At 37.8% G+C, this 14,489-nt stretch overlaps 1 protein-coding gene across 14 annotated transcripts in view; it reads left to right on the top strand.

Annotated features, from left to right (window-relative positions):
• The first annotated feature begins 8 nt into the window (after positions 1–8).
• Cdc42bpa (CDC42 binding protein kinase alpha) overlaps positions 9–14,489 on the top strand; it is a 218,968-nt gene continuing 204,487 nt past the window's right edge. For all 14 annotated transcript variants that reach the window (XM_005348974.3, XM_026779693.1, XM_026779691.1 and 11 more), the window contains exon 1: positions 9–961. In XM_005348974.3, the coding sequence (XP_005349031.1) occupies positions 784–961 (178 nt within the window). In that variant the 5' untranslated portion in view covers positions 9–783. The remainder of the gene's footprint in view (positions 962–14,489) is intronic.

Here is a 14,489-nt window from a genome sequence, read left to right as displayed (position 1 = left end):
GCCGCCCCCGGAGCCCGGCGCGAGAGCCGCCCGCAGTCCGCCCGCCACATCCCGGCCGCGCCGCCGGCAAGGCCCCGGGAGAAGCCGGGAGGAAGATGACGCGTCCTCGCTGCAGTCGCCTGCAAGCAGGGCTGGCCGCAGAGCCCTAGGAGAGAAAGGGCTCGGGAGCGGAGACAGCGCTCCGGGAGCTGCCCTCCCTGCCCGCGGAGGACTCGCCCAGGCGCTCTCCGAGTGGAGGTTGGGAGCATTTGCAGCAGAAATTTGGGCTTTCCCTCCCCCCTGCATACATTCTCTCCCTCCTCCTCCCCCTTTTCCAATTTTTCTTCTTCCCGGGAAGTGGATTGCCTATATCGAGAGGACTTTATTCATTAATGATGCAACCGGATTCGTTTCAGGATTATGTTGCACGAATTGAATTTTGAATGAAGGAGTTTTTTTTTTTTGAAAGAAGTGTTGACTCTTTAGTTCGTTGTACTTTTACTTATTATTTTATTTAAGCATACAATTTAATTGTATTATTCTCTTACAAATATTAAATCTATATTTTATGGAAACTTACCCTCAAGATATATATGTTTATGGGTGAAATCGAAGACGCTTCCGTTAAGTGAGGTGACTGGCGTGTTGGATGTTTAATTCAGCACCGGCATTGCATGACAGTTGTTGAAATAACAAGTGGTTTATTTTTTAAAACCACACCTTTAAAATTTTTAGGCTCAGATAGTGACAGTAGACATCGTAAGGGCAATTAAGAGAAAGCCAGCAGCAGCAATCGAAGCAGCCATGTCCGGAGAAGTGCGTTTGAGGCAGTTGGAGCAGTTTATTTTGGATGGGCCAGCGCAGACCAATGGGCAGTGCTTCAGTGTGGAGACTCTACTGGACATACTCATCTGTCTCTATGATGAATGCAATAATTCTCCGTTGAGAAGAGAGAAGAACATTCTTGAATATCTAGAATGGGGTAAGTTTTTTTTTTTAACTCTTAATGTGTAGCTGGCATGAGCACTATTAATTGATGAAGAAATATGCATATATACATAACAAAAGAACAAACGCCAGTTAGTTAAGACTTTTCTCCCCTAGTTTTGGTGACTTTTTGCCAGGAGTAATGCTGTGTGTCTTTGTTGCCTTGGTGTGTGGCCTTGCTGTTTGTGGACTCCCTGCGTTTTCAGGCAGCGGTAAGAGCTTTAAAACAAATGCAGAGGTGGATTACTGAGCGCAGTTGTCTCGTGCATGGCAGTGCAGCAGCCTCACTGGGAAGGTATTTGTTGATTGAAACATTCCTTCCTAGGCTTTGGAAATCGCTGGAGATGGGAGGAGATGTTGAAGTCTGCTTATTTTAGGACAGCAGGACTGTGGAGGTGGTGATCTTGGGTTTAATTTCATCTCTATATAGCACAAGCAAGGGCAACTACTAAACATGGACTTTCCAAAAATTACTAGGTTCCTGAGATGAAATAAAAAGTGTTTCGTGTGTGTGCGTATGTACAGACAGTAGTTGGAGAATTTTTGGAGGCAGCTCCACCTGCGTTAGATTTTACTCTAAACTGAACTTGCATTTACTGAGAGTTTGGGCTCCTAGTCTTCTAAGTGTAGATGTGACCCGGATGACCCGTAGTAGGACTGGATCAGTGATGCCAGCAAGTGCTGCATGTGACCTTCAAGCCAGAAGGCTTGGCTGAAGTGCTGTGCCTCTGATGTCACTCACTTGGATGAAGGAGTCGGACATCTAGCAGTCCGTCATTGCCCAGCCTGGTAGTGAGTGGTACGGCAGCCCTGGAAGGATTTTGGCCATCTAGAATTGTGTGCTGTTGAAATACTTTTAGTTAGCTAAATCATTTTTATATTGAAGATCTTTGTTCCCAAGTAAAGCTTTATTTTCTGAAGTAAAAATTAAGTGCCCATTGTTGTTTTGATTTTCAAATTAATTCAAAATTTGTCTCTTAGGTCAACCCCCAATTTAAGAATGACCACACAAAGCAATTTTAATTCTCAGTTTGCCAGTGTTTGAAGATTGATTGCTCGCAGCTTGATGTTGCAAGGTTAAAAAGATGTGTAAATGTGCATGGAATGATTTTACAAAACAGCTGGCCTGCATCGTGCTGCTAATGTAAGAAATCTTAACCGTTTTTTCAGGCAGCTTCTCTCTTGAGAGTAGGGACTTTGCTGTTGGTGTGGCTTTGTCTGCGGCTACCTGCCTTTTGATGTGTAGGATCAGTACTTGAGGAAGCAGATGGAATTTTACACCCAGTGTTTCATAAACTTAGGAATTCTGTACTGTTTCTTTTTTGAAGACTTAAAAGGTTGGAATTTGAGTCCTTGAATTATGGCCCCTTAGTGATACTCTAGTCTGTGATTATGATTGTCGTTTAATATCCTTTTCATTTGCAAAACAGTAGGAGAACTCTTTGTATGTCGCAGTGGCAAGTATAAGTTAAATAGTGTACAGAGAAAGCTGTATGTGCTGATTTCCTGTTATATAGTGGTTTTATGCCATGGAATATTTTGTCATGTTATTAAAATAACCTGTGTATCTTCCATTAAGTATCTTTTCTTGGATGTTGTTTTCTTATGTTTATGAACACTTTGTAAACACATACATATTTATTTACACCAGAAAGTTAAACAAAAACCAAGTGTTTGCTGCATTCACTATAGTATATTTTTTTTTTGAGAGATGATCATAATATGTAGCTCAGGGTGGTCTTGAGATGCTATGTAACATTACTGGTATGCACCGCCATGTGCGGGTAATGCAGTGCTGGGGACTGAACCAAAGGCTTTATTCACGCTAGGCAAGCACTGAGTTCTAGCCCCAGTCCACATTCCCTGTCTTCTTAGTAATAATTTCATGTCTTACCTTTTTAGTTGTTTGATATATAGTGTCATGAATCAGTCTCATAAACCATCACTGGAGTTTTAAGAAATGGTTACTTTTATTATTTTAAATTATGTATGTGTGGGTCTGTGTGTAGGTATGTGCTGTAAGTGTGAACTCTAGAGAAAGCCCCAGACATCTGATCATCCTCTTGGAGCCGGATGTTGGTGGTTGGGAGCTTCCTGACATGGGTGCTGGGAATCAAACTCAGGTCCTCTAAGCCCTCTAAGCTATGAACCATCTCTTCAAGAAAGTAGTTTAAAAAAAAAATTTTTTTTAATTATTTGATGTTTTTAGATTATAATTACATCATTTCCTCCTTTCTTTTCCTCCCTCCAACCCATTCCTTTATACTTCTTATTCTCTTTCAAATTCATGTATTTCTAAATTCATAATTACAGCATGCTTAGTCTGCATTATGTTACTTCTATGTATGCTTTCAGGGCTGAACCTTTGGCTTTGGATGACCAATTGGTGTGCTCTTTCCTGGGGAAGAGATGATGGAATTTTTAAGGAATTGTTTTGTATAGTTTAGACTCGTAAACCTCTGACATGTTCTTCCCTCCATAAGAATTAAAGAGTGGAGGTGTTTCAAAAGACGCGTCATGTGTGGTTTCATTTACTGTCTTCAAGCTCTTGGGGATTTTAGATGAAGGATATAGTATCTTTTCACTAAAGTATTGCAATGAATCATTCCTTCTTCACTTATTAGTCTGTCACTACATTTTGGGAAATGTTCTATTTCATTCCTGTTGCAAAAAATGTGTAAGAATATCTAGATTATATAGGTTAGGTTTTAAGATTGTGAAGTGACTTTAATTTAATTTCTTAATGAATCATTAATTTTTGGGGATGAAAATTTACAGGAATATCATTGAGGTTAAATTTGACAATTTAAATTTATTTCAAGATGTCATCTTTGGTTTGATTTTAATAATTCAAAGTATCGTCTTTAACTCTTTAAAAGACACAGTAATTGAAATAGCATAATATAGTTGAATATTCCCTATTACTTGCTAAATATTTGTGTTTGGTATTTGCATTAATGGAAATACTACCTGGGCACTCCATATTTTTATAAGGGGATGATTGGTTACTTTTAAATATGTAGTCAAGAGCTTGTGTGTATTTCGCTTCCATCAGTTTCATTGATTCCTTGTAATGGTTCATTTCATCTCTGTAGTGGTACAGTTAATATTTTGTTATTAACAGTTCTCAGTAAGAAAACTGACTATTCCGAGTCAGGTATGCTGTTTTTCTTTTATAACATTTCTTGGTTTTGGTGCTGATGACTTGAAGGAGAAAAGTAGGAGCAGCAGAGAGGAAGAAGGATTAAGTTGGCGAATGCTAGCCCAAGAGGATAACAGCATCCTAAGACCATAGGTCACTTTCGAGTTTAATAGTGTATATTATTTTCTAGTTACAGCCAGCAATATTTGAAAAGCTTTCTTTCCTTTGATTTTTATGTTGTTAAAAAGATATCTATTATAGTCAGTAATATTTGAAAGCCTTCTTTGATTTTTTTAAGTTGTTGGAAAGATTATGGTTTCTATGTTTGTTTATGTAATAGTTTTGGTGTCAGTAGTAGGACTCTTAAGTTATAGCGGAGCTATAGAAGTAAAGTAGTCGTGACATTATAAACTAGCCTGTTAGTGATGACTAGTACATTTACTGCTCATTAAATTGGTTTCCCTCTGCTTTGAAATGGGAAATTTGAATATTAATAAATTTATTTAAAAGGATGTAGGATAGTATTACTCAGTACAGAAGGAACTGGCAGCTTTCTCTGTATGTGGATTACTTTTCTATACTTTCTGATCCTGATTTTATAACATTCCATGTAAGTTTTCATTATATAACTGTTTTATAGCTTAATTCACATTTTATGCTAAACCCAGAGAATAATCTGATTATTAAACTTATTCCTAGGACAGGTCAACAGGTATTGTATAAACATTTCCTTTTGTTAGAGTTGTTTTAAAGTTTAGTATCATTTTTTTCTTATGTGAATTGGAATAGTGATGGCTTGATTGGAAGGAATTGAATTGTTTCTAGAATACTTTATTTATTCTTTGTGTCTGCTTTTCCTCACTGTTAAGTTATTCTGTGTAGAATTGTTTATCACACAGAATTAAGATAATCATTGAATACAGATGATTAAGTTTATTTTAAAATGTCTTCATTTGGGATCATTGTAAATGCATTGAACATGGAGGTACGAAACACTTGCTTCCTTTACACTAGACATGTCCTAATCTGTTTTAAGAATGCATGTGGTTTAGCTGAGGCAGTGCTGACACCTGAGGAACACACTGGGAACATAGTAAGTGGTAGGAGTTGCTGTACCCTTTCCCCCTTCCTCCTTTCTTTCCTTCCCTTCTCCCTGAGGTAGTTACCAATAATATTGGTTACTGCGCCATCTTGAAGTATGGATTACTTGGTTAATAAGTGATTTAAAGCAATATTGCTTTGTGAGTGAAAACAGTATATCAAGATTAATATTTTAAGAATTTTAGAAGTACTTCATATGGAAACGTAAGGCATATCTTATTGTAGAATTGTGAAAATAAATATGTAATATGTTGGAAATTTTATGAACTATCCCATAAATCTTAGGATGTGGTTGCTCTTCCCCAGTAAGCCCAGTCTATCCCATGGTAAAGAACTGAACTTGGTGCAGTTTTAGTGTGCTACTCAAAGGGTTTCTTGTCTAGTAGACTTAGGGCCAGGAAATTGTATGTAAAGCTTGTTCTTTTTTATCCTGTTGGTTGTGATAGTTTCAAAAATCAAACCAACATTTAAAAGTTAGACTAAAATAGAAAACACTCAAGTTCATTATACGCAGAAAGAGGAAATAATGTTATGTGAATCATGTATGCTGTTTTGTATTTCTTACTCTTACATCTTATAGAGTGAGACCAAAGGAGTCTGGAATGGTGTGTGATGAAGATATGTATGTTAGCTAATAATGAAAATATCAGAGGCATGTTTCCTTTTTCAGAAAGTACGTGTAGTAGATTCAGAACAACAAAGATAATTTAACGAAGGGGAATGTGCATAGGGACAAGATGTGGGAAAGGGAGATGGGAGAGGCAAAGGGGAGCCTGCGGGGAGAGGAATGAATGAGTGAGAAGGAGGGAGAGCGACGACATTGTGTTCCAGCATTGCTACTTCAGTCTGACTGAATGACTGGGTATTTTTAATTTAGAGGAATATACTGGATATAAGAATTAACCTCAATCTTTTGTATTTTTTAAAATGATTATTGCCTCTTTTATTTTTCTTTTTCTGCAGTGATTAATTGCCTTTGATTGTCAGAAGTATATTAGCTTTTTGAACTTGAGGGATAATGATAGTAGTGTCTTGGCTAGTTTTTCCTATTCCAGGTGAATGCGTGAGGATTTGCCAGCTTTCTCATTTTTATCCCTTGCAGACTATCAGTGAAAATGATTTCGTGTTTTAAGTATTGAAGACTGTGAATTGCTGAGCTGTTTTTGCGGAGTCTGCCTAAGTTAAATTCTTTCTAAAATGATTTGTTATGAATGGCCTGTACTCTTAAGTATAAGCTATTCTAGAGTCAAGAATGAGTGTCCTTTGCTGTCATTGCATAGAAAACGCCCAGATGCAGGGATCTTTGTTTCTTCCCCATTGATGCTGCTCAGAGTTCCAGGGCTACTCTTCTCTCAAGCTCCTCACACTTTGCTGGGCAATTTTCATTCCTTTTATGGGGCAGTAGGTGAGAATGGCTAGCCTCCAGTTGATCAGCCTCTCATCTGCTGGTCTTGGATCTGCCACTGGGATAGAGCTGCATTTGTTTTCATCAGAACAGGAAGCACATGGACCTGGCTCCTCATTCTCAATATTCTGTTGAAATCTTCCTTGTGAACTATTTGCTTCTGTTTTGGAATCAGGACTTTTTCATCTGGTTTTCTTCTCTAGTTTCAAAGTGTGTCTTATAAATGGGCTGTTACTAAGTACTTTCTCTCTCTCTCTCTCTCTCTCTCTCTCTCTCTCTCTCTCTCTCTCTCTCTCTCTCTGTGTGTGTGTGTGTGTGTGTGTATGAATGTGCACAGAGGCTTATAAGTTTGGAAAATTATTGCAGACACAACTTAAGTAAAATATTGCAGGTTATCCTTGAATTTACAAGGTTTTTCAGATTATAGAATCGTCATTTTGAAGAGTATCTGTGGGGTAAATGGCAATCAGTATTCTAATGCATATTCTTAGGGAAGTGTTGTTTCCTTTGTAAACTCCTTATTGGAGTTAGAGAGAAATTTTGAGAAACTTGTGGTTTAGAAGGAGAATCTAACTTTGAGGAAGTTATATGTTACTTAGTGCCTGTAGTCTTAAATGTTTGTGTGTGAAAGCCATATGACCTGAGAGATAAAATTAATCGTGGTGGAGTAGTGATGCTGTTGAGTTACATCTGTGGGCAGTATCGTGATGAACCTGTGATGTTTCTACGCCACCCTTGTTCTAATTTGAGCTTCCTCCCCCTGTAGTGGCATTTTTACTACTTTAAATACAGAAATTCTCACTTTAATTTTATAGCTTCAGTTCCTTTCATTTGAACCTGTTACAAACTGTTTTGTGTCTGAAAAGATTTTGTTCATTACAACGTTTAGGAAGAAAATGCCTTGAACTCATGCAATTTCATAATCCATTGTGTTTTATTTTTTCCCTAGGGTAACAGTGTTTTAGCTAAGTGGTTGGTTTCTGTCATCTCAATTGTGTGGGAACTTCTATTATTATGGATACTGGTGTATACGTTTTATGTGTCAGCATTTCTTTGTTTATATGTATTATAACGAAAGCAGACAATCTCTCCTTTTAATAAAGGAGAAACCATGAATAACTGGTGTTATTTTGGCAGCATGTGAACAGTTAGAACATTGTGATTGCTGTAAAGTTTTATTCTGAGTTATATACCATGGCAGATAATAATACTGGAGGACAGTTCAACTTGATAGTTTAAAAACAAGTGAAGAGCTTTGGATTTAAACTGAATCCTTTAATTATTGGTTAGGTTATGTAGGCAAGTTGCTTAACCTCTTGAATCTATATATCACCTCTAAAGAAATGGACATTATCACAATATTTACCAAAAGACAAAAGCCAGTTTGGAAGTTTTTCTCATGATTTAGAGTTTATTTTGTTGATTTCAGTTCCACTTTGATTTTTTTTCATTTTTGATAAAGGGTCTCATGGAGTCCTTGAGCTTAATATGACCTTGTGCTTCTGATTCTCTTGTTTCTACTTCCTAAGTGCTAGGACTAGAGCTGTACATTATCATGTCTGATTTCTGTGGTGCTGGGAATTGAACCCAGGGCCTTGTGTATGCTAGGCAAGCAATTTACCCACTGAGTTACATCCCTTGCTTCCATTCTGATTTTTAAATTTCCATTCTATTTAGCCATAAAACGAAGGAACAACTAAAATGCCACTTTGGGGATTAAGTTCAAGTTAAGTGTATAGTGATACTAATGAAAGTATATAAATAAATTCACTTTATTGTCAATCATTTGCGTCTTCTTGAAAATATCTTATTAAGTTATTGTTGTTACTTTTAAATTTTATTGTACGTGCATGCATGCTTTGCTTGTATGCATTTCTGTGCACTGTGTATATGTCTGGTGCCCACAGAGTTCAGAGGAAGGCTTCAGACCCTCTAAAATTATATTTATTGATGGTGTCTTTCTTTGCATGACTATGCAAACAGTCTTAGGCATTATTTTAGGATACTTTGCATTAGATGTTTTGTTCTTTTTAGCTAAGAAATTTGGGGGGGGTAAATATTAAACTAATACACAGTCTTTCAACCACCAGTAACAGCTATTATGTAGTAACTAGTTACATTTTATTTTTGTATTTTTGTGGCTTCAGTCTGCAAATTAGTGGTAGAGTTCTAAACCTCAACTCAGAAGCTTAAAAATTTTTATTGATGTGTTGTTCACATAGTACCTTTTATGGACTAAAATTATGCAGCACCCACAGATTCATGTGGTCTTTCAGTAAGTATGAAGAAAATGAACACTTTCCACAAGTATTTCCTAAAGTGTATTTCAAGAGACATACTGAATATTCCACAGATTCTGGGTTAATTGGACGTGTAAGGCTTGGGGAATAGTGCTTTGATACATGCCTTTTACAAAGCACGTTATCATAGAAAACGTTTCTAAACGTTCTGGACAGAAACCTTAACTTTGTTCTGTACAGTTGGCCCACATAATTTTAACTGTGGAACTATGAGAGGGACACTGACTGAATTTGGGACATTGTGGCCACATTAGGAAAATACAGGCAATGTCCAGAGTCTTTAAGCAGGTTATGTAAAAGCATATTAAAAAATATTGTCACAGTGTACTCAGAGCACAAGCACAGGTGAGAGTTTGGCTCATTTATGTCATCTGGAAACCAGTGCAGCCAGATTTAAGTTGGGGTGGGATTCAGCCCTGGACAGGAGGCTCTGTGTTGGGAAATTCGTACATGCAGCTTCTGGTTTGCAGAGTTGTTTCTTCTAACATAGTGAACTTTTTGTTTTTGTTTTTTCTTTCTTTTTTTCTTCAGTAAAGCATGGTCATGTTCTATTCACTGGTACTGAGAAACTGTAAAGTAGAACAAAATTGGATTTTATGAGAAGTTTGTAAAAGTGGTATAATTGTCCAGTGATAGCAAGAATCTTGTCCTTAAGTGTCAGCACTTACTAGGGGTGGCTAATACCCAAGTTAACCCATATATGGTGAAAAGCAGTAAGCCCTACTTAGAAAAAAATTCTTGCTTGGTGTGACTAAATCCTCATTTTGAAATTGCATCGTGAACTCCCTGTGGTTTTGTCCTGACCAAAAAGTACCATAAAGAGAGAGACATTTAAAAGCAGACTAAGAGCTCAGGTATATGGCGAACCTGGCGTATTAATGTGGCACCGGAAAGCGTTCTATACGGCATGTTTACATCTTCTTAGCGTTTATGGTTAGAACTACAGTATTTGGAAGATTAGCATAATTTCTTTTACTGACTTAAAAAAAAAAAACCTGCATGCCTTTGTAATGTGTCACCATTTCTGACAGATGCTAAGCTAACAGCTTCTTCCAGAATTGTGTTGTGGTAGTTGCTTGAAATTGTGACTGATGCGATCATTATATGGTTTCTTTTGCCTTGGTTACTGTGAGGTTGCACCGGTTAAGTGTTGGATGAGTTAATCCCAGGTTTATTCTGTTTCTGTGCACCTGGCTTGATTTATTTGTATTAAACTTGTAAATATGGATTTGTATATTCCAGGGTCTTACTGTTTGCACTTAGTTTTTCTTTCAAATGCCAAGTAGCCTTTAACACATATGTGTCTTTACTTTGAAAATATGGGGTTCTTATACATCCCAGAATTTAATAAAACACATGCAAATTTATACATGATTTTTAAAATTATGTTAACATGCTTAATATCCTTCAGTGACTATGGAAAGCTTCTCAGGATATCTTTATTTAAACTTATTACCATAGTACATACTTTTTCTTTCTTGTATTTTTGAGATATGGTCTTCCTCTATAGTTCAGATTGGCCTTGACTTGTGCTCCTTCTGTCTCCTGAGTGCTAAAATTACAGGTATATATACCCAGTTACAACTTTTATATACTTCTTCTCTACAACCTTATATATTTAACTTTAAAAATATTTTTTAAAAATTGAAATAACCACAATGTATAGAAAAATACAAGTATAGTATACTTTTTTATTCTGAACCCTGAGAATAATTTGTCTACTCATGTCCATTCCTTCCCAGTGTGTTTGTATATATATCTACACACTTTTATATAACTATAATGCAGCTGTGAAAATCAAGAAATTAGCATTGATGAGATACTGTCATCTGACTTTTAGAACTTTATTTGAGTTTTATCAGTTGCTGTAATCATTTTGTTACAGCAGAAGGATTCAGTCTGAAATCCTGTGTCAGATGTGAATATTTTATTTTGCAGTGTTGGTTGAGCCAGGTCTTTAGGTTTTCCTTGACTTTCTCAACTTTGGCTTTTTTAATGATTGCAAGTCATTTGCAGTAACTCTCTATTTGAATTTTCCTCATAGTTAGATTTAGACAAAGCTTTGGCAGTATCACGGAAATGATGCTTTGTTCTTTTGGTTGCAGTCCCATCAAATGAGGCACAGATTCCATGCTGCCTTATTACTTGTTATGCTGGCACTGGCAGGGTTTCTCCACTGTAGTTATTCTTTGGGTGGGTGTGGTGGCACATACCTGTAATTCTGGCACTAAAGGGGCTGAGGTGAGAGGATCATGAGTGAAAGGTCTGCTGGGCTATATAAGTGAGTTTGAGGAAGGCCAGGGCAACATAGTGAAACCTCATCTTAACTAAAGCAACACAAAGCAAAAACTAAATCATGACAAAACAAGTTACTTTTCCTATTATAGATATTGGAGAGGTATTAAATTGTGTATCTATCTTTGGCTCATTAAATTGTGCTTATATCTAGTGTAGCTTATGGTTTTCTATGTTAATCATTAGATTGCAACCCTTCCCTCCAAGAAGAATAACCCTCAAGTGCTTCAGGAAAGAACACATTATACTGTACCTGTAGTTTTTCTATGTCTGAGAATATTTCAAATAAAATTAAAGTGAAGTAGCCAAGGGCCATGTATGAGTTTATGAGTTGTATATGCCTGTTTAAATGTTATTCTGGAAGCTGTCAGCTTCACGATGGAGACTTGACCCAGACTTAGTCAATAGGAGCCCCTTCAAATCTTGTGTGCCCTTTGACAGACATGTCCCCGTGACTCCTTGAGCAGTTTTGTTTTGTTTTGTTTTCTGGTATAAACAAATGCCTTAGGCTTGTCCTGTTCTGTCCTTGACCCCGTCTTGGAGTCAGCAAGTTTTTAAGGACTCCTGGCACCTTTTAGAAGATGAAGTTACTCAGTAGGCGACAGAAGAAGGTCTCCCTGTGTCATTGCTGCTCTTCTTGTGAACAGTGCTATCTTTCTTTAGCCCATCTAGATCTGTTGCACTACCTAGTTGTCTACAAATTTTATGTATCTATCTCTATCTGTATTACAGATCTGAATTTACTTTGGTAGATACTACTTTCTGTCTTTATTATATGGGAAAGATCACTAATTTGCACCAATATCCCTAATTCCAATCTAACACACTACAGGGTTCATTCTAGCTTCTTTTGTCTTGTTTTTCTGACAGTGAGATTTTTTTTTTTTTTGAGAGAGAGAGGGAATATGGATGGGTGGAAGATACTCTCTAGAGATTAGAGGTATCAAATCCCCCAGGAGCTGGAGATAAAGGCAATTGTGAGGTGCTTGATGCAGGTACTGGAAATTGACCTCAGGCCCTCTGCTAGAACAGTAGGTGCTTTAAGTGTTGGGCCATGTCTTCAGCCCCACTTACTTGTCTGTGAGTAATACTCCGTTCCCTCCCTCATCCAGATAATTTATTCACTCTGCTGGATTGCTGCTATTCTTGTCTATAAAGAAGCCATGCTCCTCTCCGTGTTCCGTCTGACCACCACACCAGGCTTCTCTTTTCATCCCAGACTTTCCTTCACCCTTAGGTGTTCTTGTGACATTCCCAGTGCTAGGAAGCCCTTTGTGGATTTTCTGGGCATGAGCTCAGCTAGTAGCACTGTGATCTGCTGTGACTTCTTTTTCTCTGCTTTGATCTGCCATGCCTATTGGCCTTAGGTGTGAGGAAGATGGAACAGCTATTTACCTAATCCATGCCTCTTTAGAATAGGAACAGGGTCTGAGAAAGGTTTAATTGAATGATTTTGTGGCACGAACTTCATGGAGTGCATTTACAGACTAAAGACGCATAGATGTCATCAGATGATACAGTCATGTGGGGCTACTATTGTAGACGACTGTCATCAAGCATTGCTCAGTTATATACATATATGTATATGTATGTAATTTTATTTATTTCCTTTTTTTGAGAGCTAGAATCTTACTAAAAAGCCTATGCTGGTTTTGAGCTCAAATTCTCTTTCCCAGTCAGTTACAGGCATGCGCTGCCATGCCTGCTTCCCCCACTTAAAATATTTAAGAGAAATCCTTTAAACATTTATAAAGTATAGCAATCTTTTTGATGTAGCTCCTCCGAGCTTCAACAACTGCAGAATCGTGGGGCAGCTAATATGACTAAAGTATGGAGCAGTTTGTATCAGTTCCACAGTCCTCTTGTTTCTCCCCTTCTGGACTACATTCAGCTTTTATTTAGCTAGAAAGGAAAACTGCTAGTAATTAAGGAACGTCTGGCTAGTGTATGAGTTTTTACATGTTGGTTAATGTTTACAGTGGTGAGGCTTGGACAGACTGTGGGGCCACTGGCAATGGGATCAGGATTTATTCCTAGTTCTTGAACTGGCATCTAGGAGCACCTTGTTTTTGGAGGGATACCTTGCTCAGCCTAGATATAGGGGGAGGGCCTTGGTCTTGCCTCAGAGTGAAGGGAAGCCTTACCCTTTCTGAGAAGTGGATGGGGAGGTGGGAAGAAGGTGGAGAAAGTGGGAGGAGGGGGGAGAGAATGGGAACAGGATAGCTATGTAAAATGAGAAAAGATTGTATTTAATATTTTTTAACCCCTCTACCCCTTGCCTATCATAGCAAATGCATAGCACATATCTGAAATTTTTGTAATGCCATCATACTTGTTATACCCAAGGCTATAAGCCATCTATCTAATCTTGAAACTGCTTGAAACTCATGTCAGGAACATGTTACCTCTTTTATTTACCCTGTTTTATTTCAAAAGTGATTTTTTCCTTAAAAAACTCAATATTAATGGGCAAATAAAGATTCGAAAGTGAGTTCTTAAATGATGGTTTATGATTTCCTTCATGGCTGTTGACAATATATAAATAATTACTTAGTAGAATGAGGTAATGAGAGAATGAGTAAGGGCTAGGGTAAATGCAAATAGCCTAATTTGTCAATCAGCGTTTTCTTTCATTAAGTCTGTGTTTAACTTTATTTGCACTGTATCCAGAATAAACTTCAGAGCCTAGTATTGATGAATTAAACATATATAAATAAAATTTTCTCTGCAGCCCTACTAAAACTATAATAAAGATTTTTAATAGTCAAAAGTGTTCCAGAAGGAGAAGAGCAAGGAGGAGACTCAAAGCAGTTCCATCTGTGATGCTCAGAATACAAGTGACCCCAACTTCGGGGTCTAAGAACATTGAGTTCTAAGTCAGCAGTGATTGAAGCCGGGGACCTGCCCTGCTCAATTGGCAGAAGTTAGTAGAAGTTGAGTAGTTATAGAAGCTGATGTCTTCAGAATGTCCTGGAAGTTGAGATGTGGGCATGGCTGAGACACAGGGACCAACTAAGCTGTAAGAGACAGAAGTCCAGAACTCCTGCTCTTCTCAAGACAGTCCGCTCTGCTGGGTTGAGTGACACCAGGCATAGAACAGTGTAGACTTCAAATATTGAACACCTCGGGGAGAATTTAAAGTTGCTCAGAAAATGAAGCAAGTTCAAAAAGAGCTGTTAAGAAAAGAATTGTAGCCGGGCGGTGGTGGCGCACGCCTTTAATCCCAGCACTCGGGAGGCAGAGGCAGGCGGATCTCTGTGAGTTCGAGACCAGCCTGGTC

This window comes from Microtus ochrogaster, chromosome 6 (assembly GCF_000317375.1).
Source record: "Microtus ochrogaster isolate Prairie Vole_2 chromosome 6, MicOch1.0, whole genome shotgun sequence".
In the NCBI taxonomy this organism is placed as follows: Eukaryota; Metazoa; Chordata; class Mammalia; order Rodentia; family Cricetidae; genus Microtus; species Microtus ochrogaster.
Note: the sequence above shows the minus strand (reverse complement) of the source record. Positions and strands in the feature narration are given on the sequence as shown.